General features: G+C 37.0%; 1 protein-coding gene across 3 annotated transcripts in view; it reads right to left on the bottom strand.

Annotated features, from left to right (window-relative positions):
- Positions 1 to 2,293: 2,293 nt before the first annotated feature.
- SMC3 (structural maintenance of chromosomes 3) overlaps positions 2,294 to 26,064 on the bottom strand; it is a 38,545-nt gene continuing 14,774 nt past the window's right edge. For 2 of the 3 annotated variants that reach the window (XM_045361512.2, XM_065521406.2), the window contains 21 exons: positions 25,284 to 25,459; positions 24,742 to 24,822; positions 23,832 to 23,996; positions 23,424 to 23,545; positions 22,991 to 23,204; positions 17,929 to 18,032; positions 17,644 to 17,743; positions 17,064 to 17,224; positions 16,444 to 16,585; positions 14,262 to 14,412; positions 10,965 to 11,117; positions 8,865 to 9,016; positions 7,360 to 7,518; positions 6,327 to 6,434; positions 5,745 to 5,853; positions 4,982 to 5,229; positions 4,686 to 4,898; positions 4,204 to 4,395; positions 3,870 to 4,047; positions 3,581 to 3,687; positions 2,294 to 2,697 (listed from right to left, as the gene is read on the bottom strand). In XM_045361512.2, coding sequence (XP_045217447.1) covers positions 2,626 to 2,697; positions 3,581 to 3,687; positions 3,870 to 4,047; positions 4,204 to 4,395; positions 4,686 to 4,898; positions 4,982 to 5,229; positions 5,745 to 5,853; positions 6,327 to 6,434; positions 7,360 to 7,518; positions 8,865 to 9,016; positions 10,965 to 11,117; positions 14,262 to 14,412; positions 16,444 to 16,585; positions 17,064 to 17,224; positions 17,644 to 17,743; positions 17,929 to 18,032; positions 22,991 to 23,204; positions 23,424 to 23,545; positions 23,832 to 23,996; positions 24,742 to 24,822; positions 25,284 to 25,459 — 3,107 coding nt within the window. In that variant the 3' untranslated portion in view covers positions 2,294 to 2,625. Of the gene's footprint in view, positions 2,698 to 3,580; positions 3,688 to 3,869; positions 4,048 to 4,203; positions 4,396 to 4,685; positions 4,899 to 4,981; positions 5,230 to 5,744; positions 5,854 to 6,326; positions 6,435 to 7,359; positions 7,519 to 8,864; positions 9,017 to 10,964; positions 11,118 to 14,261; positions 14,413 to 16,338; positions 16,376 to 16,443; positions 16,586 to 17,063; positions 17,225 to 17,643; positions 17,744 to 17,928; positions 18,033 to 22,990; positions 23,205 to 23,423; positions 23,546 to 23,831; positions 23,997 to 24,741; positions 24,823 to 25,283; positions 25,460 to 26,064 lie in introns of those variants that run through there. The other variant, XM_074002690.1, reaches the window with a different exon arrangement.

Raw genomic sequence — 26,064 nt, 5'->3', positions numbered from 1 at the left:
ATTTCTATAAATTGCATCATTTTATAAAATTACTTTTTCACTAATTTTGAGTAGACAAATCCTTAACCTACATATTAACCATTTCATGTTTTACATCTTTTTCAAAAACAGCATAAAAAGTAAATAAAAATCCTTACAAATATTCACACTGACTTCTAGGACTCTAAGCTGGGAAAATAATCCTAAATTTTGGGAGTTTTATGTATAAAAGTGTTGATTTTTTAAATTCATTTTTGGTACTTTAGCCAAAAGAAAACAATCCAGTGGGATAGTTAAGTAAATTATGCTACTTCTACTTGACAGAATAGCATATGGCTATTAAAATTTTGTTTCCAAAGCATTAAAACAGCAATATTTTATACTGTATTACTAAATTAAAAATCTAAGATATAAAATTATGCACCTAGAATAAACATAAAAATAAACCACAAAACTTTTTATGAAGATTTGAAGGAAATGCCCCAAAATATTAATATTGGCAGGCCAAAGTGGAAGATCACCTGAGCCCAGGAGTTCAAGATTGCAGTGAGCTGTGATCCTGCCACTGCACTCCAGCCTGGGTGATGGGATGAGACCCCTCATCTCTTAAAATATATGTTCTTCAATTCCACTATGGTGAATGTAATGCATTTGTAACAGTATTAACAAAATCTGCAAGTGGAAGAATCAGTACTACTCTGAGGAAAGGACTCTCCAGCCAAAGAGAAGCACTTAGATTTTATGCATCATTGGCTAACTCCTTGGGTAAATGTCTGTCCTTCTAAGTTTCTGGGTTAAGTATGCTCAGGATTGTCACATTTTTCTATTCAGTTTCATTAGAATTAACAACTCATGACTAAGATATCGCAAAGAATATAGGCTTTTACAAAAATTTATTGTTTCATTATTAGGTGCTTTATTATTATAAATTTACTGGCATTTCATCATACTAATATCTTTTGGGAAACACTTAAGAATAATATTAAGTTTTAGAATGATGCTATGTCTGTAACATCCTTTGAATTGAATCTTGGAACTTACCTTACACCAAATTCTGTATTATAAGGGGTTGGTCATATCAGAGGAAATCTACAAATTATAAACTATACACCAAGCATTCATGATGAATATTCTTAGGTAGATGTTTAAGAAAAATTCTTGGGGAAATGTGTAAGAAAAAATGGTAGAAATACTAGAAAGATATTCTAGTTACATAACCCTTTGAATGGAATCGTAGATAGAACATATACCAAATTATCTATTATAGATCAGTTATATTACAGCAAAGCTATAAAGCATAAATAATACACCGAACATTTAAACTCTAAAGATTCAGTCAAAATGAAAACCCAAAGTAAACACACATTTTAAAATTCGATTTAAAGTCCCATTACTATTTCTTTATTTTAAAAGTATCTCTCTAGGTATTTCTGGTTTCCAATGATGGAAGAGTAGCTCCTAACAAATTCTCCTACAGATAAAAAGTATAAACTGAGGCCAGGGGAAATCAACAAGAAAAAGAAATTAAAGGTAAATATTTCAAAAGGAAGAAATAAAACTGCCTCTTTCTTGCAAATGACATGACTGTCTATGTGGAAAATGTCAATCTACAAAAAGCTACAAGGACTATTAAGGTAGTCTTCCAGGGTCACAGGAGACCCACAGTGAGGGCTGCACTTCAAGACCTACTTTCAAAGAAAAGAGTACGGAAAGGGGAAAAAATGTAACCTCACAATGAAGAAAACTGGCAAATACAAGGTTGGGTAGGTGATCGAGGTAAATATCATCAGTGATAAAGCATGTTAATATGTACTATTATATGAGGTAATGAGAATACTTCACTTCTGTGGTATTAGCCCCAATCTAACCATGAGAAAAATATCAAACCCAATTTGAGGGACATTCTACAAAACATCTGAATATTCCTCAAAATTGTCAAGATATAATAAACAATGACAGAAACTCTCACAGACTAGAAGAGATGTAAGTAAATGTAATGTAGTATCCTCTGTGGGATCCTACAAAAGGAAAAGGGCCTTAGTAGAAAAACTAGTCAAATCTGAATGAAATCTTGAGTTTAGTTGATAGCAATATATCAATGATAAATATACTATGGTTGGTAGGGGCTGATTTTGTGCTTCCCTTCCCAAATTCACATGTTGAAGTCCTAACCCTCAAAACCTCAAATGTAACTGTATTTGGAGACAGGCCTTTTAAAGAGGTGATTAAGTTAAAATGAGGCCTTACATCCAATCTGATTAGTGTTCTCACTGGAAAAGACTATGACAAATGAAAAGCCACATAAAACACTAAATTAGTCATAAACCAATTATTTAATTGAAGCTATAAAAAAGGCAGTATAAGTGATAAAACAATTAGGAAAGAATATTTAGCATGTTTCAAAAGATTTAAAATAGCAGGACATTTTACAAAAAGTTGTACAGGAAATAAAATTCTTAAACTATAAGTACAAACATGACATTACAGAGTATCTTATAAAATACAAAGACAAATATAAAAGGACTATGATGCTTTAAGTCTGAAAACTATTAATAATGGCCAAATATTTAGGTTTAAATTCACAGTTCCTGGGTATGAGAATCATTACTATACACATCTCCCAAACCAGTAGGTAGTATTTTCCAATTAACCATGTGTGGTATCATCTTCTACAAAGTCTTTGGCCATCTCTGCTGTGATCACATCAATATGACTAACCTGAAGAATAAATGTTAAAAACAAAATCTGTTAAATACATCTGTTTGCATTGTATAGGGTAATATATACAGCCCATCACCTACATTTTTAAATTTTTCTTTTTTTTTTTTTTGAGATGGAGTCTTGCTCTTGTCGCCTAGGCTGGAGTGCAGTGGCACGATCTTGGCTCACTGCAACCTCCGCCTCCCAAATTCAAGCAATTCTTCTGCCTCAGCCTCCCAAGTAGCTGGGACTACAGGCTCACACCACCATGCCCAGCTAATTTCGTATTTTTAGTAGAGACAGGGTTTCTCCATACTGGCCAGGCTGGTCTCAAACTCCTGACCTGGTGATCCACCTGCCTTGGCCTCCCAAAGTGCTGGGATTACAGGCGTCAGCCACTGCGCACAGCCTATCACCTATATTTTACATATGAAGTAAAATAATTCTGAAGCACTGACTTATAAAACCTTTATTTACAGTGGTGTTTGTTCAATGCATGGATTTAAAAAATATGTATTTTAATGCTCTGAAGAAATACCATGCCTAAACATCTAAACTACCTTTTGTTCACTTTCTATTACTTTGCTATTTCATCAATAATGTTAAGGTTGGGAAGACACCCAGGAAGAGCTATGCAGTCCATACAAATGAACATATGTAATTGTTAAAGATTGTGCATTACAGAAGCACTGAATAGACTGGATAGAAAGATATGGTTTGCTAATGCCAATGAAAATAAAACGAATGCAATGCCATAAACTATTGCTAAACTTCATAGTTATTTGAAGGAAAAGTTTTTTCTTTAAAAAGACATCAGATAAGCAAAGACTTTCTAAGCTTTCTTTCACTATTTAACATAAAATCAGAATTCAACAAATTAATTACAAACTTAAAAAATTACCTTATTTCTGAACTTTACACCATAGAATTTGTCAGCTGACTCAAGCAGTTCAGGCCTAAAAGTAGTTGTAATAAACTGAGCATGTACAGCAAGTTCCATAATCATATCTGTAAAAAGGAAATAGTGCTTTAACAAATTTCTCTTTTCAGCAGAGCTGAAAATTTAAAAAGCAACTATCTTTACTCTTACTAAAATTCAAAACTGCCTGAGTTTGATTTTTTCATACATGTATCAGCAAATATTACCAGCTTATTGTTAAATACAAAACCAAAACTGTACTGAACTGTACCTGACACAGCCTTTCTGTGCTGAGCATCCAGAGCCTGGTCAATCTCATCAAACAAGTAAAATGGAGCTGGGTCACATTTCTGAATGGCAAAAATCAGAGCAAGAGCTACCAAGGATTTCTGTCCACCTGAAAGCTGTTGCATTTCTCTCATTTCACCTTGTTTTCCTGTAAATGACACCTAAGAATAAACACATGAGTTAATATCCTAAAGGGTAGAACCACCACCATCTTCCAAAAGTAACTTGCATATAATGCACCAATCAGATATGCAAAAGATACTATAAATTCTATTATGGTAATGCTCTGAGGAAAATGGAATATAAAGGTATTTTACCCTAATTCCAACTCCAGTAAACTGGTCAACTGATGGGACACTGCTTTGTGAGCCAGAACCCCTCTCACTCTCACCGCTCCCTTCTCCTTCATCTTGAGACTGACTGCCCTCCACATCTCCTTTCTTCATCACCAAAGTAGCTTTGCCACCAGGTACTAACTTCTGGAATACTTCACTGAAGTTCTTGGATACCTTAAAAAAAAAAAAAGACTGAAATATAAATTTTGCTTAGGTAGAATTATATATTAACAAGTAAAATGTTTAAAAGCTACCAATTATTTTTTAATCTTAACAAGGATAACAGACTGGATCCTTCTAAAGGCTGTGTAAAACATTCAAGTTACTGTAAACCTATATGCTAGATTTGTTCACATGTATTAGATTCACCTGTTAATGAGGAAAAAAGCTTTAAAATCTTTACAAACTGAGTAAGAGCTGAAGCTTTTGTCCTGTGTATATTTTTACTACAAAGCAAAACATACCTGTTTGAAAGTTAACTGAATAGCTTCGTATTTCCGAAGTTCAAGTACATTCATCAGCTCCATGATCGATTTGTAACCCCTATCTAACTCTTCTTGTCGCTTTATTAACTTTTCTTTCTGCTCTGAGAAATTTACAAACTGATCCAAAGCCTTTTTGTTAACATGGCTGTACTTCTTTAATTCTGTGTTGCACTGCTCAAGTTTTCGAAACAACTAAAAAGAGAAAATATGTATTCATATAAATAAATTTACATACCAAGCAATTTGTTAACAAGACTTCAAATTTTAAAACCAACCTGTTTGAGGCTCAGTGTCTGGTACTTTTCAAATGCTTCCTGGGGAAGTGATCCAAGTTCTCGAATTTTCTTCATACACTCCTCTTTCTTCTTCAATAGCATGCCTTGCCGATTTGTCATCTTTTCCAGTTCTTTAGTATCATGATTTATAGCATCCATATGTTCTTTTTCCATATTTTTCCAGCGCTCCATACTCTTCTGAAGCTCCTTAATTCCAGCTTCTGTTTTATCAATGGAATTGTCCAAATCTAAGATGGGGGGAAAAACAAAATTAGGCTATAATATCTAGTTTAAAGCCAGTGTTACAGCGTTATTTGAGTAAAGATTTTTATGATCAAACCTACCAAAATAGGTTTTAGGTTTTTGTCAGTGTTTAAAATTTTCTGTGAACATTTATGAACCACTTAAATCAGTACAAAATTAGAAGTATATATATGTCACTCAAATATATAATTTTCATTATTCAATGTTAATGCTTATAAACTAAAGTTATTTTCTTAGCAACTAAGTGATAAGAGAAACTTGAGTCAAGTATTTCATATTTTATCAACAAAATGAATCATTTATGGTCTCAATTGTCACAAACATTTCAGTAAAAACTTCCTATTTATAGTCAACTTACTAAATTCCATTCACTATACATTGTTTATAATAGAAAACAAAATCATTAGTATATGCTTCTGCCTATTTGGACATTTTATTCTGCAGTAAACAATTTTATAAAACATGTATGTAAACAAAATTTTACTACATAAAAATTCACCTTCTGATCGTGCCATAGTGTCTTTTACTCTTTTATTGATGGCTTCAAGTTCTGATGTTGTGGCAGTGAGAACAGTACCCCCTTCTGTCTCTCTCAGCTCATTAAGTTCCTATAATAAAAAAATGTAAATTCCATTAGTTTCAAATGTTATGACTGCCAACATTTTCTACAGCTATTGTCTGAACATTCAAGAAAACCAAAAAATATAAATACTTCATATAATTAGAAATATACTTAAAGTATCCATTAAAGGGAAGAAAAAGACATAATTACTAGAAAATTTCTAAGCATCTAAACACCACTGAAAAACTATAACATTTACTAAGTACTTAGAATGTGCCACGATGGCAATTATATAAAACAACTATGATAATATTTAATTTACACAAGAAACTGAGGCTTAGAAATAGTAAGTGACTTGTCCAAAATCACACACTAGGTGGCAGAATTCCAACCCAAGGCCCACAGACACTAAGCTTTCTGTCCCCAAAGCCCTTGCTTTCAATCAGAGCCTCTCATATAACCACTTGCAGTAGGTCATGGCCACCAAGGAGCCCTTAAAAAAAAAAAACACATACACACCTGTTCTACTTGGTCCAAGCGTTTTCTCAGATTCTCATTGAGATAAGTCTCTACTCGAGTAATAATACCTTCTAATTTAATTCTTTCATTTAGCAACTGTCTGTTTTCCTAGAATTAAAAAAAAGTCTACATAAGCATGTACATTTCACACACAGGAAGAGTGCTCATCTGCTGTCCTCTCTAGTACTTGTGATCACATTGAGCTGAAATGAAGTTTAATACATTATATTCTTCAAAAAAGCCCTATACTTTCTTCATTTTTCTCTTATCAATTCATAATGTTAAATGTTTGTGGCTGGCTCTTTTTGTAATGCTTGCTGTCAAAAACGGTTTCTTTAACTGCTTTTCATTTTTTAGAATCAGTGTTGGTGGTTTACATCTATGCAGTTTTAAAAATCTACTAAAGGCTGGGCACGGTGGCTCAAGCCTGTAATCCAGCACTTTGGGAGGCCGAGGCGGGCGGATCACAAGGTCAGGAGATCGAGACCATCCTGGCTAACACGGTGAAACTCCGTCTCTACTAAAAAAAAAAAAAAAAAAAAAAAAATTAGGCGTGGTGGCTGGCGCCTGTAGTCCCAGCTACTCGGAGGCTGAGGCAGGAGAATGGTGTGAACTCGGGAGGTGGAGCTTGCAGTGAGCTGAGATCGTGCCACTGCACTCCAGCCTGGGCAACAGAGCAAGAATCGTCTCAAAAAAAAAAAAAAAAAAAAAATCAATTCAAATGTTTAATTAAAATATTAAATATGTAAAGGTAGTAAGATAAATATGGTAAGTCTTAACAAGCTCAAACTTACTAATAGCAATGCTAATTAACTAAACTGTAAGGAAATGAAAATTTCTTGTATAATCCTAACCTAGCTAGAATGGTTTAGAAAAACAAAATCTTATTTACTCCTATGGGTATTAAAAGTCCAAGCCTCATTTTAATATTTTCTCAGTTCTTTTCTTTCATATTCCCCTAGTTAGCAAGAAAGGCACTTTTCACAATAGCCAATTACTAATGAATTTTTTTTCCAGTCAGCCATGTACTTACCTGCTGAAGTTGACGAATCTCATCATTCAGTGCATCTACTCTCTTCTGATCTTCCAAACTCAGTTGAGAAAGCAAATCAGTTCCCAGTTCTGCTTTCAATGATTCTCTGGTAGACTCCATAGCATGCAAGCTTGCCTCCAAACTCTGTAAGCTACGTTGCTATATGACGTTATCCGTTTATTAGTAAGGTATTAGCCTCTGGATTACTTAGTGAAAATTTTAAAACAATCTATATTTGATCTGAGCTAAATACAAAGACATAACTCAAATATTAGGTGCTTATTAATGTGGTAATTAGGACTCTAGCAACAAAAAACATACGATGTAATAGTATAGGTGGGGCAGGATGGGCCAGATCATATTCCATGATTAAACTATACAAAAATCTTCAGGCATACTATAACAAAAAGCTGCCGGGCACGGTGGCTCACACCTGTAATCCCAGCACTTTGGGAGGCCAAGGCGGGTGGATCACGAGGTCCAGAGTTCGAGATGAGCCTGGCCAACATGGTGAAACCCGTCTCTACTAAAAATACAAAAATTAGCTGGGTATGGAGGCGTGTGCCTGTAATCCCAGCTACTCGGGAGACCGAGGCAGGAGAATCACTTGAATCCGGAAGGCAGAGGTTGCAGTGAGCCGAGATCATGCCATTGCACTCCAGCCTAGGTGACAGGGCGAGACTCCATCCCAAAAAAACCCAAAAGTTGTCAGAATGTGTTGGGATGGTACAATTGCAGGCACATCTTGTTTTTTTTTTCTTTTTTAAGCTCTTTGTAGTTTCAGTATTATACTACGTAAAAGATTGGTCAAAACTGTCAAGTTTATGAGACCAACAACATACTATCACATAAGTTTGCTTTCTAATTTTAATACAGTCTGGACAAAATGGAATCAAATATTCAGCTAATTCCACTGTGCTTCAGATAAAAATGGTTACTGACAAAAACTGACCATCAGACAGTTATGTCATAGTTTCAAATGCCTATTTGTTCAATGCAGGTGGAAAGTTTGAACGTGCCAACAACAGGAGACTCTGGGTATTCATGGGTTTAAGAATGGTAAAACAGATGCAGACATCCAAAAGTATGGGTCCAGCCTGGGCACAGTGGTTCACACCTGTAATTCCAGTACTTTGAGAGGGCAAGGCAGGCGGATCACCTGAGGTCAGGAGTTTGAGACCAGCCTGGCCAACATGGTGAAACCTCATCTCTACTAAAAACACAAAATTAGCCGGATGTGGTGGTGCAAGTCTGTAGTCCCAGCTCCTCAGGAGGCTGAGGCAGGAAAATCGCTTGAACCCAGGAGGTGGAGGCTGCAGTGAGCTGAGAACACACATTGCACTGCAGCCTGGGCGAGGGCGAGACAGAGTGAGACTCTGTCTTCAAAAAAAAAAAAGTATGGGTCCAAACAAAAATGAAGCATAAAATTCAAGGATAACCCATATAATGTATGATCCACATTAATCTGTAACAGTTGGTCTATAACCAAAGATATACTTACGAACCTTAGGCATGAAGGTTTTCTCTGACTGCTGCCTCTTCTCTTTTAGCATCTTCATTTCTGATAATATGCTATCTCTAGATGCTTTAAATTTCCTTTGCTGGGTCTCAATCTGTTGCATTTGGTTCATCAACTGATCAATTTCATTATTAATCCATATACAAGGCTAAGGAAAATTATCTCCAGGTGGTAAATGTATCATGTTCTGAATTCTTTTTAGACACAACACCATATATCCCTTCCTTTTCTTTACCCCCAAATAACATTCATGTCCTCAAATTTATGGACCAAAACAATGCTGAACTGTATTACCCAAAATGCGTTCAATCATAAAGAAGCTTGAAACATTTCACACCCCACCATTTCACTCTCAGAATAACATGTATACTGTTTTACTAAAAGCTATACAAAACAAATTCTTGGAAAACCATAAAGGAGGCTAGGTAAATCTAACAATATTACATACTTTTAAGTATCTTTTCATTCAACAAATGTTTACTGTTACTATGCTTAAGGCACTATGTTAAGGGTTTATGTATGAAGAGTAGTTCTTGCCATATGTGGAAGAAATAATTCAATCTAGCTGGATTATCAAACACAGGAAGACAGCTGGTACACACTGTCAACATCCTCCTTTTCCTCAGTATTTCCCCATACTCTGTGTCAACATCTTGCCAAATTCAGGCAGTTCTTTAAAGTGTGAATATGCAGACCCCTACAAGGTCAAAGCTCAGGTGCTTATTTTTATTTTTCTGTGCTTGCACTGATGGCACAGAAGGTATGTATCTGCAGTTTTTAAAAAATGCCAGTTTCACTTGAAGCAGTAAAAACCACTAACTTTATATCTATTCTTGACAGCCGGGCGCGGTGGCTCATGCCTGTAATCCCAGCACTTTGGGAGGCCGAGACGGGCGGATCACGAGGTCAGGAGATCGAGACCATCCTGGCTAACACGGTGAAACCCCGTCTGTACTAAAAAATACAAAAAACTAGCCGGGCGAGGTGGCAGGCGCCTATAGTCCCAGCTACACGGGAGGCTGAGGCAGGAGAATGGCATGAACCCGGGAGGCGGAGCTTGCAGTGAGCTGAGATCTGGCCACTGCACTCCAGCCTGGGCGACAGAGCGAGACTCCGTCTCAAAAAATAAATAAATAAATAAATAAAAAATAAAAAAAATAAAAAAATAAATAAAAAAAATGCCAGTTTCACTTGAAGCAGTAAAAACCACTAACTTTATATCTATTCTTGATGCTCAAGTACCTATATTTTTCAACTTGTTTGGCGAAATGGAAAGCACACATAAAGCACTTTTGTCTTATACCAAAGCACCATGGTGATTTTAAGAAAATCCACATACACAATTGTTTCATTTGTGAACTGAACTAACGACTATGGTTACTCAGACTTGGTTATCTGACAGTCATTTCCTCCACTGACATTAAATTTGCACCAAATAACTTCAAGACAGTAAAATCTAACATTTTTCACCCTCCCCTGCCACCCCCCCCCTTTTTTTTTTTTTGAGACAGGGTCTCACTTTGTCACCCAGACTGGAGTGCAGTGGTGCGATCTCAGCTCACTGCAACCTCCACCTCCCAGGCTCAAGTGATCTTCCTGCCTCAGCCTCCCAGGTAGCTGGGACTACAGGCCTGTGCCACCACACAAGTACAATGAACTGCCGGTCCTTACATATTTGACTTCTAAGCAGTATGTAACATTACTGATGCCTCTCACTCTCTTCCTTAAAACATTATCTCTTGCTTACATAAATTTAACAAGAAAAAAATCAAAAAACACTACCAAGGTTTTCCTTATACAATTCACTAACTGATCCTTCTCAGTTTCCTCTTTCTTTGCCTGATACAACCTGTATTTTGGTGTTCTATGGGTTCTTTTCTTCCAAGTGACTTGATGGTATTAGCTACTTAACACTTAAACAAACAATCATTAAAATAGCTTTTAGTCTTCAAAAGCTAAACAAACATAAGCCCTGAACTTAAAACACAAAGTTTTAATATATATGTGAAAAAACAAAAGATTATATATGGCAACCAAAACACAGTTCTTTCCCCACAATATCATTATGCACAAAACAAAAAGATATTTTCAATATTTCTGCGCAGGTTTTCATTGAGCTTTGCTTCAAGTTCGCCTAGTTCTTCTTCTGCTTTTCTAACATCTTTCTGCAATTCAAGTCGAGACTTCCTTGTGTCATAATAACCCCCAGTTAGAGCACCTCGATGACTGACCTGGTCACCTATAAACAAAACATATGTGATAGGTCTGTATAACTTTTATTCAATGATAAATTGACTTATAATGAAAAAAACTAACCTGCAGGCTTTAAGTACATAATGAGAATTGAAAAGAATTTAAACCTCCCTGAAAAAATTGCATTTCAATGCTAAAATTTCCTTTTTTTTGAGACAGAGTCTTACTCTCTTGCTCAGGCTGGAGTGTAGTGCTGTGGCCACAGCTCACTGCAGCCTCAAACTCCTGGATTCAAGTGATCCTCCTGCTTCAGCCTCCTGAGTGGCTAGGACAGGTGTGTACCACCACACCTTTTTTGTAGAGGCCAGGTCTTGCTATGTGCCCAGGTGATTCTCAAACTTCCGGCCTCAAGTGACCCTCCTGCTTCAGCCTCTCAAGCATCTGGGATTACAGGGTCAAGCCACTGTGCCCAGACAAAACTCGCAGTTTTTGGTTTTTTTTTTCTGACAAAAACTCGCAGTTGAACCTGAACATCTACCAGAGAGCAAGGAAGTATTGAAGACTAATAAGGACATATTAGTAGGACACAGGACCTAGCCTGAAATTTCCACTGGCCCTATTTAGGAAAATTTGAGCATCAAAATAATAATACCAGTATAATAACACATTTTATTTTTTAAAAAATAATCCATGAATCACAGTGATACTTTTAAAAAAATGAAAAGTGGAGACTCTTCTCTACAGAAGAGTGACAGCTAATAAATGCAGTAGCAATAACAGAATTCAAGAATCACCATTTTTAAACTCCCAGTGTAATAACTGATTCAGGCAAGAGTCAACAAAGGTGCTAAAGCAACTGGTAAAGTTGTTGGGAGAACCTGACCTTCATGTAGTCTTGAAGAATAATCTCACATATTATTAAACTACAAAGGGGCAAAAGGGGTACCTTTACAATGGAGAGATCTACAGGTGATCAAACCTAGTATCGCTAACAATGAGACACATTATATGACACCATAAGTATATACATTCATGTCAACAATAAACGATGAGGAAGCAAGAAGACAAATCCAGAAAATGGAACTTTTCTGGATTTTTCTAGGTGGGGAGAAGGGAGGAGTAACTGTCTTATATTTAAAGAATCTAAAGAGAAGACACTACATGCATACTTGATTGAATCCTAGATAGAAAAATATTTTAGAAAAACAAAGCTTGAATATGGATACTTTTAGAAGATATTAGGTTAATGTTAAATTTCTTAGGTGTAACAATGATACTGTGGAATACAAAAGAATGTTCTTATTGTTAGGAGATGCATGCTTAAATTTTAGAGATCAAGTGTCATGTTTTACTTATTCTCAGATGGTTCAAAACCACAACAAAATGTACATATACAGAAACAAAGCTTGGAGGGAGACGGGTTTACCTGCTTTCTTTAACAAATAAAGAGAAAAAAAAAAAAAAATTGAGGGCAGGTAAACTTATATACTGGAGGATTCTTAACCTGAATTCCAAAGATAAAATTCAGAAGATCTCTGATTCGAATAGGAAAAAAATTTACATCTTTATTTTTATTAACCTCAAAATGAGATTTAACATTTCCTTCTATAATGAACAGGACAAGAACCACAGTAGTAGTATTAGTACCTGTGACTTTACCAAAAGAAGAGCTATTTTCATATTAGATTACACTTATCAGATCTCAAAATAGTTTACATGTATCAGTACTTCAAAATTATGGTAGTTATTAGACCCACTACTAAATCTTGTTTTTTGAATACATTAAAGAATTATTTTTTTTTTTTTTGAGACAGAGTCTCACTGTGTCTCCCAGACTGGAGTGCAGTGGCACAATCTCGGCTCACTGCAAGCTCCACCTCCCAGGTTCACACCATTCTCCTGCCTCAGCCTCCCGAGTAGCTGGGACTACAGGCGCCCGCCCCTACGCCCGGCTAATATTTTGTATTTTTAGTAGAGACGGAGTTTCACCGTGTTAGCCAGGATGGTCTCGATCTCCTGACCTCGTGATCCACCCACCTCGGCCTCCCAAAGTGCTGGGATTACAGGCGTGAGCCACCACGCCCAGCCAAAGAATTATATTTTTTAAAATAATCTTGCCAATACATCTTTGTGATCCAAAGTATTTTATTCTAAGCATTAAAAATTGTGTTGAATGTGGCTTTTGCTGTAGAAAAGAAAAAAAGTAAAAAAAAAAAAATTGTGAGGAAGTATCCATAGGCTTCAAATAGCCAAAGCAGTCCACACTGCAAAAAAGGTTAAGAACCCCTGCTACATACCAAATGATTACATTTCAGAGACATCAACTAAGTATCAAGTACAAACCCTGTCTGGACTCTTTAATTGAACAAACCAATTATTTAAAAAACGATAAAATAATTGAAAATAAATGTTTCTTTTCTTTTCTTTTTTTTGAGACAGGGTCTTGCTCTATCACCCAGGCTGGAGTGCAAGGGTGTGATCTTGGCTCACTGCACCCTCTGCCTCCCACGTTTAAGCCACTCTCATGCCTCAGCCTCCTGAGTAGTTGGGATTACAGGCGCACACCACCACACCCAGCTAATTTTTTGTATTTTTAGTAGAGATGGGGTTTCGCCATGCTGGCTAGGCTAGTCTTGAATTCCCGGCATCAAGTGATCCACTTGCCTCGGCTTCCCAAAGTGCTGGGGTTACAGATGTGAGCCATCACACCCGGCCAAAGGCAAAGGATGAATTTTTCGAATACTCTCAAAACCAGAATCCATCCAAAATACTGTTAAGATATATTCATCAGACATGCATATAGCTCAAGTGACATATTACACAGATTATATGTCTCTCTGTTTTTTGAGACAGTCTCACTCTGTCACCCAGGCTGGAGTGCAGTGGCGTGATCTCGGCTCACTGCAACCACTGCCTCCCGCGTTCAAGCGATTCTCCTGCCCCAGCCTCCTGAGTAGCTGGGACTACAGGTGCACACCACCACACCCAGCAAATCTTCGTATTTTTAGTGGAGACAGGGTTTCGCCTCGTTAGCCAGGCTGGTCTTGAACTCCTGACTTCAGGTGATCCACCCGTCTCAGCCTCCCCAAGTGCTGGGGTTACAGGCGTGAGCCACTGTGCCCAGCCAGATTATGTTTTAAATGATTTGTTAGAATTTATCTGTTTAAAGCTAAGAATTAGTATTACAAACCTTCCAAAGTAATACAGTCCATAGTGAAAGCACGGGCCAGCTGGGTTGAAACTTCCATGCTACGACAAATAAGAGTCTTTCCAAAAACATGTTTGAAAGCTTTGTCGAATCTGGAATTGTACCTCAGTTTGCTGATCATAGGAATAGCATCCTAAAAATGAAATTTTGTGAACAGAGAGATCACAGTTAACTAAAAACTTAGAATTACAAAAGTACATCTTTATGAAATACAAATAAACCAAACACCATTATATTTCAAAACTATTGGGGTTTTTCCTGAAGTAGTTAGAAGACTCATTCCACTAGAATATCCTGGTAATTTTGCTCATGTAATCAAGGTTTTCAACAGTAGAGCCTAATAGCATAAAGAGTTTAGTGGTTCTGTAGCTAGACTGCCCAAATTCAAACACTGGTTTCACCATTTATCAGATGTGTGCTGTGGACAAGTTGCTTAACTTCCTCAAATAATAGTTACTTCATCTACAAAATTGTAGACAATACATACCTTCCTTATAAAGTTGTGAAGCCTAAATGAGTTAATATATGCAAAACTTAGGATAGTATCTCTCACATAAAAGGGCTAAATATAAACAGCATTTCCTCAATGTTTTAATTTTACATATTTTATATATCTAAATTAGATATTCAGGAAAATATTTTGTCAGATAGAATTTCATTTTCTCTCTCCTAAACTGTTAGAACAGGATTTTTGGAATTTTTTAAATTATGAAAATATATCTCATATACAGAAAAATGTAGTTAAGTGTTCAGTGTAAATTAATAAAGAGAACACCAACATAACCACCACACAGCACAAGAAACAGAGCACTGCTGACACCCCAGAAGCCATGGGTGTGCTCCTTTCCTAATCACACAGCATTTAACTACGGTGGTTACCTGCCAGAAATGACCACTGCCATGACTGTGCTAATCACTTCCCTGTACTTCCTACTTCAATTTTTTTTTTTTGAGACAGAGTCTTGCTCTGTTGCCAGGATGAAGTACAGTGGCACGATCTTGGCTCACTGCAACCTCTGCCTCCCCAGTTCAAGCGATTTTCCCGCTTCAGCCTCCCAAGTACCTGGGATTACAGCTGCCCACTACCATGTCCAGCTAATTTTTTGTATTTTTAGTAGAGACAGGGTTTTGCCATGTTGGCCAGGCTGGTCTTGAACTCCTGACCTCAGGTGATCCGCCCACCTCCCCCTCCCAAAGTGAGGGGATTACAGGCATGAGCCACCAAGCCCTGTCCTCATCTAAGTTTGGTTTTGTTTATGTAGCGTAAACAGAACCACACCCCATGTATTCCTTTGTGTCTCGTTCCATTCATACATCATGTTTTTGAGACCCAATTTTTCTTACCCAAACTTCAAAAAACAATTTATAGATGTGATAGCAGAAAAAGTCAGACCCTTTGATAGCTTACAGGATTCTTAATGTTCCACTTAAATTACTGATCATTTCAGCTTTAACTTCAGGGGATGGTAAAACAGTTGATACTACCATCAACATTCTGAAGTCAAGTACCTCAAAGCAATTACACTGTTCTAAGAATGGTGTCTGAAGAATATTTTTAATCCACCTAAAGTTCACTAGCTAGTAACAGCAATATTATGTTTCTGAAGTCTATCACCTTACTAGCCATTTTTTTCATTTAATTTGTTTTTAAAATATATCAAGACACTTTTAGACAGTTCCTTGGGAATTTTTCTCCAACTCCCTAACCTTAATTATGTCACTCCCAGATATACTCTCAAAGTATCCTGTACTTACGCTTTTAACACTGTACATTTGCAATGATTTGTTTCGTATCTTGGCTTTTTTCTCTTTTTTAAATGATCCTCCCACCTCAGCCTCCCAAGTAGCTGGGATTACAGGCGCACATCACTACACCACGGATCATGGCTGTGACTTCTGTCTCCCTCCCCAAAACCCACTCAGCACTAAGGTCCATGGGAAGACAGGTATTTTTACCTCATAGACCATTGAATCCCAGTGTGTAGTGACTGGGCACTAGCATGTGTTAGACTATGTGACAAAAAAAAGGAGAAATAGACCTTATCACACATTGACTCACATTGGTTTCAGGATAGGCAGTATCCCTGACATCTAACTTGTTATTTTATGTGACAAAAAAATAACATTATAAAAGAGAAATAGACCTTATCACACATTGACTCACATTGGTTTCAGGATAGGCAGTATCCCTGACATCTAACTTGTTAAGAGGCAGAAAAGTAACCTCTCCAGGAAGATTCATTTTATTAAACTCCATTAAAATCTTCGTGCTGACTTCATCTGAATCAACAATGTGATAAAATAACCTGAATATAAAGAGAGTAAGACAAATCTTTATTGGTACTTTTTTTTTTTTTTTTTTTTTTTTTGAGACAGGGTCTTCCCATGTTGCCCAAACTGATCTTGAACTCCTAGACTCAAGCAATCCTCCCACCTCAGCCTCCTGCATAGCTGGGACTGAAGGTGTGCACTTTTAAAGTGTTATAAACACTTAAGCATCAAACAATTAACTTTTTTGCTATATAATCCAAATAATTTTGGAAAAAAATAAGACTACTTTAAAAATTCCAATGGCGGAGGAGAAACTCCCAAAAGGGGAAAGTTCTAGCTTCTATAATTAGGAACAAATACTTAGCATCTACTTCTTTAATTAGAAAGTCAAATAAGGAACCGAGGTATAAAAAGATAATGGAAGGTATGATGCACAAAAACTACAAAAGTTGTTTCTTAGACTATTCTTATTCCCTCTTCTAAAAATGCTAAATATCAAGCAAAAGCTTTAACCTGTTTCCAGCAGTGACTTCCACGCATGTGTAGAAAGCTGGTTCACATTCAAAGTTATTCATCACAATGCCATGATAGCCATTTTGAACATGCTGGTTTATTCCTTTTCGACGAAAGTGGTCTAGCACTTTGTTTATGCTGTCTATTCCATTTAAAATGGCCTGTAAATTGTCAGAAATGAAAAATATTAAAATTTTATCATCAGTGAGACTCCTGGTAAGGAATGAGACCACAACATACATTTTTAAAAATACCAGTGATTAAACTAAACATCCTCTCCAACAAACACATTACCTCCTCACTATATGCCAACTACATGTAACACCTTATATGATAGGTTCTGTTCTATAACAGTAGTGTTAAAAATGGGCTCTTTATCTGAAAATCAAAAGTGCTACTATTTATAGTATGTGTAGTAATAAAACTATTTAAATCTCTATCATTTAATATTTAGAAGATAATTTGGACTCCTATTTATCACTTGCAACCCATGACCTACACTTGAAAGGTAATAAATTCTTACATAACGATGAACTCAATGACTCAGTGTAAACAGAAGTGATGAAAAGAACCTGCCTACCTTTCCCGTTGCCGCTCTAAGAAGTTGTTGCTTCTTTTCAAGATCTTCTCTTTTAGCAGCAAGTGCTTGCTGTTCTGCATTCTCTTCTCTCCACAAGTAGCTAATAAATAAAAATTAGACTGTCTTTAATTTTAAACACATATGAGGATGCATTAATAGTATACAGTTTAGAATCAAAATATAGAAAACAAGCCTGACCGGTTAATTTGTAACTTAAAGACCACATAACACTTAGTAACAAATATTATTCAAAAAATTAATGCATATTTTAGTCTAAATACTAACTTTCTTTCACTTTGTAATTCATCTTTCTTATTTTTTACTTCGTAATATTTTCTGTCCAGTTCTTCTACTCGAGCTTTGACTTCATTAAGATCCTGGTCCAGTTTCTATGGAAATAAAAATAAATTTAAAATTCAGTTTCATCAAACAAATCTACCCTGATAGAAAGCAGATCAGTGGTTTCAGACGGATGGGGGAGGGAGACAAAAGGTGAGGGAGGAATTACAAAGGGGTATGGAAAACACTTGGGTAATAAACATGTTTACTGTCTTAACTGTGGTGATGGTTTTACAGATGTATATGTGTCAAAACTCATCAAATTATATTTTTGCCACTTTCCTGACTAGGAAAAATTATGTACACTAAATATGTACAATTTACTGTATGTGAATTATACCTCAATGATGCTGTTGAAAAATCCAATTTCAGTTTTTTTTTATTTATTTATTTTTTTTTTGAGACAGTCTCACTCTGTCGCCCAGGCTGGAGTGCAGTGGCCGGATCTCAGCTCACCGCAAGCTCCGCCTCCCGGGTTTACGCCATTCTCCTGCCTCACCCTCCCGAGTAGCTGGGACTACAGGCGCCCACCACCTCGCCCAGCTAGTTTTTTGTATTTTTTCAGTAGAGACGGGGTTTCACCGTGTTAGCCAGGATGGTCTCGATCTCCTGACCTCGTGATTCACCCGTCTCGACCTCCCAAAGTGCTGGGATTACAGGCTTGAGCCACTGCGCCCGGCCTTCAGTTTTTAAAAGTTGTCTTTAGGCAAATGAGAATACCACCAGAAAACAAAAACCATTAAATACTCTAAAACATGTTGCTAAAATAAAAGTTAGTTTGTTCATTAGTGATCTAAATCTTCCTATTTCTATAATATACACTCCAGAATTGTAGAAAAAAAATTCTAAGTTCTCATAATAGTGCATTATACACTTTCTTTTTTTTTTTTTTTTTTTTTTTTTTTTTTTTTTTTTTTGAGACGGAGTCTCGCTCTGTCGCCGGGGCTGGAGCGCAGTGGCCGGATCTCAGCTCACTGCAAGCTCCGCCTCCCGGGTTTACGCCATTCTCCTGCCTCAGCCTCCTGTGTAGCTGGGACTACAGGCGCCCGCCACCTCGCCCGGCTAGTTTTTTGTATTTTTTTAGTAGAGACGGGGTTTCACCGTGTTCGCCAGGATGGTCTCGATCTCCTGACCTCGTGATCCGCCCGTCTCGGCCCCATTATACACTTTCATACTGCCCCTTCTACACACACACACACAACAGAACACAAAAACTATTTTCAACTATTTTACATTCAAGAAAAATGAGTTTAAAATCTTGGCAGAACCTATAACAAATCTAGAAGAATCTAACGTAAGATGCTATTTCCTTAAGGAGAGTTAATGAACTGTATTAATTTAGTAAATTATACTGAGCTGAAAAAAAAAAAATCCAATATCCTAATTGGCTAGAGTTTAAGGAAGCTGACACTTCATCCACTTAGTGAAGTTACCAAAAGCCTAGTATGTACCAGGCATTCTTATAAGAGCTGGGGAATCATCAAAGACCAAAGCAAACAAAAATCCTTGCCTTTTTGGGAAGCAATAAAACAAGCAAAATAAATCTGAAGATCATCCTTTAGGGGAAGGGCTTCAAACTGCTTCGTGAGTTGATTATATTCATCTGTCTGTATTATAACTAATTATTGTCAGATATCAAAGTAATTGTAAATAGTCCCACAGAGTACTAACAATTATTAGTCCTCAGTAGTAACACTGACTTTTTGTCCAAAATTTTAATGGACAAAAAGTCAATGTTACTACTAATTCCACTGACAAAAAGTCAATGTTACTACTGAGTCATAAAATCTTAGATAATCGGCCAGCCAGGCGCGGTGGCTCACACCTGTAATCCCAGCACTTTGGGAGGCTGAGGTGGGCAGATCATGAGGTCAAGAGATCAAGACCATCCTGGACATCGTGAAACCCCATCTCTACTAAAAATACAAACATCAGCCAGGCGTGGTGGCGCGTGCCTGCAGTCCCAGCTACTCGGTAAGGCTAAGGTAGGAGAATCACCTGAACCCGGGAGGTAGAGGTTGCAGTGAGCCAAGATTGTGCCACTGTACTCTACCCTGGTGACAGAGCAAGACTCTGTCTCAAAAAAAAATCTTGGATAATCAGAATGACTTTCAACATCTTGGATAATTAAACCCTTTAATTCTACACATGAGGAACTTGGGACTCAGTGGTATCTGAAACCATAAGAGTAAACAAATTCCCTATGTAAAATTTAACTTTTCTACAGCAATTACTTAATTCATCCCCAGGTTATCTGAACACATGCTAAAGGAAGAATGTAAATCTTGAAGATTTCCTAAATTAATGTTTCAGCTTTCACAGTCCTAAACAATTCAAAGACTGTTGTGTTACTAACCAGCATTACAGCTTACAGTATTTCTAAAGTCCTACGTACTTTGTTTTTTTTCCAGGTGTATCTGAACACTAATGGTTCCCTTTCTGAAACCATGATGCTACTCAGAACCAGTAATAAAGTAAGCTACCTATATTAAATTCAAAATACGTTTTGTAGACTTGAAATGCATTACACCACCTGGAAAAGAAAAAACATTTAGTATTTAGTTTGCACTGAAACTATCCAAAAGCTTCCCCTTCTCCACAGCAGTTGCTAGGGCCAAGATACCACTGACATAAGTTAAAAAAGTCTAAAAACTTAGTTTGGTAAGTATGTATGATATATATCACATAAACGAACCATAATAAAGCATAATAAAACCACCAAAACTACATTTTATTTTTCATGCTGCAGGTTTTAAAAATATACTGTGGAAAAATTAATTTAGAATTATACCAAGAGGCAAAAGGCTATTTACATAATACAATCAGCACTATAAAATCATCTCTGTCCAAAGGAAAGGCTTCATCTTCACAAGTGGTCATTTTGATAACCAAAAGTGTGACTGGAATATTGGAAAATAAATGAACTTCAAGCATGACAAAAAATGAATACTCTCACTGGAGGCTCCTTCAAAAAGGGCATCTGCTGAGGTTAGTTTCATAAACTCAAGAGAAAATACATTTTATTTCAAGAAAGGAGGTGTAACTATTACAGTTCAGACTACACTAACCATATAAAGAACTACCTAGATTAACCCAAGTTTTCCACTCCCTCCACAAAGTACCATAACTAAAGCCCACAGCACGACTGGACTTCCAAAAACAGCAGGCTACACTCCTGGCAATTTTACCTACCTGTTTTTTATGCTTACAGAGGCTGTTGCGTTTGCTCCCCACTATATTTTTTTTTTGTTTATGTAAAGTGAGAATATGAGTACAAAGAAAACAGCTCTTTAAAACTTCACTGAGGTTTTGGATATATGGTAAGTCACCAAAAACTTAAAGTGGGCAAATCACTACAAAAGATTAGTGGCTGGGCATGGTGGCTCACACCTATAATCCTAGCACTTTGGAAGGCCGAGGCGGGCGGGTCACAAGGTCAGGAGATCGAGACCACCCTGGCTAACACAGTGAAACCCCATTCTACTAAAAATACAAAAAATTAGCCAGGCGTGGTGGTACGTGCCTGTGGTCCCAGCTACTTGGGAGGTTGCAGCAGCAGAACTGCTTGAACCCGGGAGGTGGAAGTTGCAGTGAGCCGAGATCACGTCACTGCACTCCAGCCTGGGCAACAGAGCAAGACTCCGTCTCCAAAAGAAGAGATTAGGGACAAATAATTACATATAATATACAATTAATGAGTACATAAATATTAATATATGTACTTTATAACAAATAATTTAAAATGTCAAGTCCCAAAGTCAAGAAAAAACTAAAGAACTGGTCCAGATTAAAGGAGATAAAAGAAACCTAACAACTAAATGTAACATATGATGCTGGAATACCAAAAAATGAAGTTTAAAAAAAAAAAGTTACACCAGGCATGGTGGCTCACGCCTGCAATCCCAGCACTTTGGGAGGCCAAGGCGGGTGGATCACGAGATCAGGAGTTCAAGACCAGCCTGACCAAGATGGTGAAACCCCGCCTCTGCCAAAAATACAAAAAATTAGCCAGGCGTGGTGGTGGCCACCTGTAATCCCAGCCACTTGGGAGGCTGAGGCAGAGAACTGCCTGAACCTGGGAGGTGGAGGTTGCAATGAGCCTTGTCTCCAAAAAAAAAAAAAGTTACTAGCAAGCAGCCAGGCGCAGTGGCTCATGCCTGTAACCCCAGCACTTTGGGAAGCCAAGGCGGGTGGATCACCTGATGTTGGGAGTTTGAGACCAGCATGACCAACATGTAGAAACCCCATCTCTACTAAAAATACAAACTTAGTGGGCTTGGTGGTGCATGCCTGTAATCCCAGCTACTCTGGAGGCAGAGGTTACAGTGAGCCGAGATCGTGCCATTGCACTCCAGCCTGGGCAACAACAGCGGAACTCCATCTCAAAAAAAAAAAAAAAAGTTACTAACAAGTTGTTTTAGACATATGTGACATCTTGTCAAAATTAAGGGTATGTAAGACACATGCTACCAATTCATAAAAACATATTTTAAGCTGGGCATGGTGGCTCACGCCTGTAATCCCAGCAGTTTGGGAGGCCAAGGTGGGAGGATTGCTTAAGCCCAAGATTTCGAGACCAGCGTAGGCTACATGGCAACACCTCGTCTCTACAAAAAAAAAATTTTGCTGGGCATGGTGATACATGCTTGTGGTCCCAGTTAGGAGGCTAAGGATAGAGGATCGCTAAGCCTGGAAGGTGGAGGCTGCAGTGAGTTGTGTTTGTACCACTGCACTCCAGATTGGGTGACGGAGCAAGACCCTATCTCAAAAAAATTAAAAATACATACATACATTTTAATATACTTAATCTACATAAAGGCTCAATGACATGAACATTCTTAAAAAAGAGAACTATATGTATATTGTGCAGGCCTTTTCTAAATAAGTATCTGTCATATATTTTAAGGTCACATGTAGACTTATTTATAAACAAAACTTGAAGTAGATAAAACTAAACATGTTTATCTCTTCTAAAAGATTTTTACAAAGTGGCTATAAATGTTCTTACATTATACTGCTCCAGATTTTTCTCCTTATTTGCTTCAGTGTCTTCCAAATCCTTATGTATAGCAGCAATCTGTCTTTTTTTGTCATTAATAGCCTGATCTAAAGACTTGAGTTCCTTTTTAATCCACTTATCCCTTTCTTCTTTTGATGTAAACTGGCTTCCTCGACCCTGCTTTGCATAAAGATCCGTTCTTTCCTGGGTAGCTTGAGCCAATCTACACAAAATAGAAGAGAATGAGATGAAAGGAGAATAATAACCAAGTTTAATTGTAACCAATAATGTCAACTGTACACAGAAACATAAAGCCATTTTTCGAAACGATACAAAAAGAATTAAGTGTAAAAAGCAGCTACTATATAATTGAGCTCCTTGGACTATCTAGTTTTATATAATATGATGAAGAAAGTTAAAGTGTTGGTGAAAGTTCTCAGACCTAGCAATTCCTCGTTCTTCTTTCTCTTTTACACTGTTGAATTTAGGTTCTGTTTCTGCCAGTTCTTTCTGCTTTTCTTCTATTTTTTCAAGCAGCTTCTGCCTCTCTTTTAATAAACGTTTCTGTAAATAAAGATAAGTAAAAATGCAAACTGCTTTAAAATTTTTGCATAATTTAGGTCTAGCACGTTTTCTCATGAAAAAAACTTCATAAGAAAACCCACCTGTAACATGAAACTTTTTAAATGTAACAAAGGGACAGTACTAAGTTGTTACTTGAGTACAAATTATGTTAACATAGCAAAGCTTAAAAAAAATTCCAGGACATACCAGTCACAGAAAGGACTGTCTTCTGCAGTTCCTACTCACCTGAACATTCATGTCTTTCATTTTTAGCATTTTAACTTACCCTTTGTTCACTGTTGCCTGCTAGTTCATCTTGTAAATCCTTGGCTTTAAGCTCCAACTTAGTCCTCTGCTTAATTTGTTCTTGTCTTTCAGCACTAAGCTGTTCTTTTTCTTCTTTCATAGCTGAAATTTTTGTTTTCAATTCTCTAACTTGGCGTTCAATATCCTATTCAAAAGTATTAAACAGAAAATAAGTCAGGCAATTAGAAGTACAACAGCAGAATTGTGACACCATTAATTCTCTTTCACTTAACATTTAGTACTACTCTTCAATATTCAATTCCTCTAACTCTCCCTTGTGGCAATCATTCCATAATTCTGGTACAAAAGGGTTTACTATGGTCAAAAACTATACGATGGCTGGACATGGTTGCTCATGCCCGTAATCTCAGCACTTTGGGAGGCCCAGATGGGAGGAATCCGTGAGCCCAGGAGTTCAAAACCAGTCTGGGCAACATAGTGAGATTCCATCTCTTCAAAAAATAAAAAAATTAAGAGGCTGAGGTGGGAGGATCACTTGAGCTTGAGAGATCCAGGCTGCAGTGAGCTGTGATCTCGCCACTGCACTCCCGCCTGTGCAATGGAGTGAGACCCTGTCTTTAAAAAAAAAAAAAACAGAAAACTTCAGGAGGCTGAGGCAGAAGGATCACTTGAGCCCAGGAGTTCGTGACCAGCCTGGGCAACATGGCAAGACCTTGTCTCTACAATACATTTAAAAACTAGACAGGTGTGGTGGTACACACCTGTGCTTCCAGCTATTTGAGAAGCTGAGGCAAGAGGATCACCTAAGTCTGGTAAGTCAAGGCTACAATGAGCCATAATGGCACCATGCACTCCAGCTTGGATGACAGAACAAGACCCTGTCTCAAAAGAAAAAAGTAAGTTTACATGAACCTTGTTTAGAATCTTACCTCCATTTTATCTCTTGCATCCTGTTGAGCATCTCTTAACTGTCTGGATTTTTCTCCACTAGTCTCTCGCTTAGCAGAAAGCTAAGAAGAAAAAAAAAGTTATATCTAACTCATTTTGTATTTACTAAATATTTCATAACATCTAATAACAATTTTTATATGAAAATAAACCAGAAATAACCAAATTTTTTACAAAAATTTTAAAAGTGATTTTTAACTAGAAAACTGAAGCACTACCTAAAATTTTTGTACAAAATGTCAGCAATACTAATTACAAAATACATTCTAAAACCACAAGAAACCTTCAAAATGATTTTCCTCTCATCTGCCTAATAACACCATCTGATTATATTTCAGATAATACTATACAGCAACAACCACGTGGCTATTTTCTTTAAAAGAAAAAACTTGCTGACTAATAAATTCATTGAGAGGTTAAGTTTCTATTTAAAATCACTGAAAAGTGTAATTACAGCCTGAGTTTAACAAATTCACAAAAACAAAATTAATCTGATTTTAAGTGTCAAAGGTAAATATTTTACCTCATCAAGTTTAGCACGAGTCTCGTTAAGTTCCTGATTGTAAATGGTATATTCCAGGGCTCGTCTCATTTTATCCCACTTCTGATACTGAGCTAGTTCTTCCTTTTCTTCCTCTAAAGTATGTAATCTCTCTTCAATGTATTTTAACAACTCATTGATTTTTTCCCGTTTGCCCTCTTAAATGAAATAAGGAGAGAGATGGAAGAATTGAATAAAATTTTTATGTAGTATCACTTCTTCAACATACCTTGAATTAAATTCTTAAGAACTGTAGCATTATTTCTCTGATGTAATGTGGTAACCAAATTTAAAATACTAAAATAGCAAATAACCCGTTTATGCTGGAGGTTGTAAATTTTTTTCTGTGAAAAATCAGACCTTGGCGATGACCTCAGGCAGTAGATATAGGTAATACTCACAAGCTTAGGATTCCAATAACGGAATGCTAGGCATAAATGGGTTAAGATCCTTTATTATGAAAAGCAACACAGAACAAATTTACACATGGTGACACTGGTTCTTTTATAACATGTAGTAAGGGCCTCAGTTTAAGCTTCCTTTTAAAAAGTCAGTGTGCTGGCTGGGCATGGAGGCTCATACGAGTAATCCCAGCACTTTGAGAGGCCAAGGCAGGCGATCACCTGAAGTCAGGAGTTCGAGATCAGCCTGGACAACACGGTGAAACCCTGTCTCTACTAAAAATACAAATATTAACTGGGTGTGGTGGTGGGCACCTGTAATCCCAGCTACTTGGGGAGGCTAAGGCAGAAGAATCACTTGA

This window comes from Macaca fascicularis, chromosome 9 (assembly GCF_037993035.2).
Source record: "Macaca fascicularis isolate 582-1 chromosome 9, T2T-MFA8v1.1".
Classification (NCBI taxonomy): Eukaryota; Metazoa; Chordata; class Mammalia; order Primates; family Cercopithecidae; genus Macaca; species Macaca fascicularis.
This window is presented reverse-complemented; position numbering and strand designations above follow the sequence as displayed.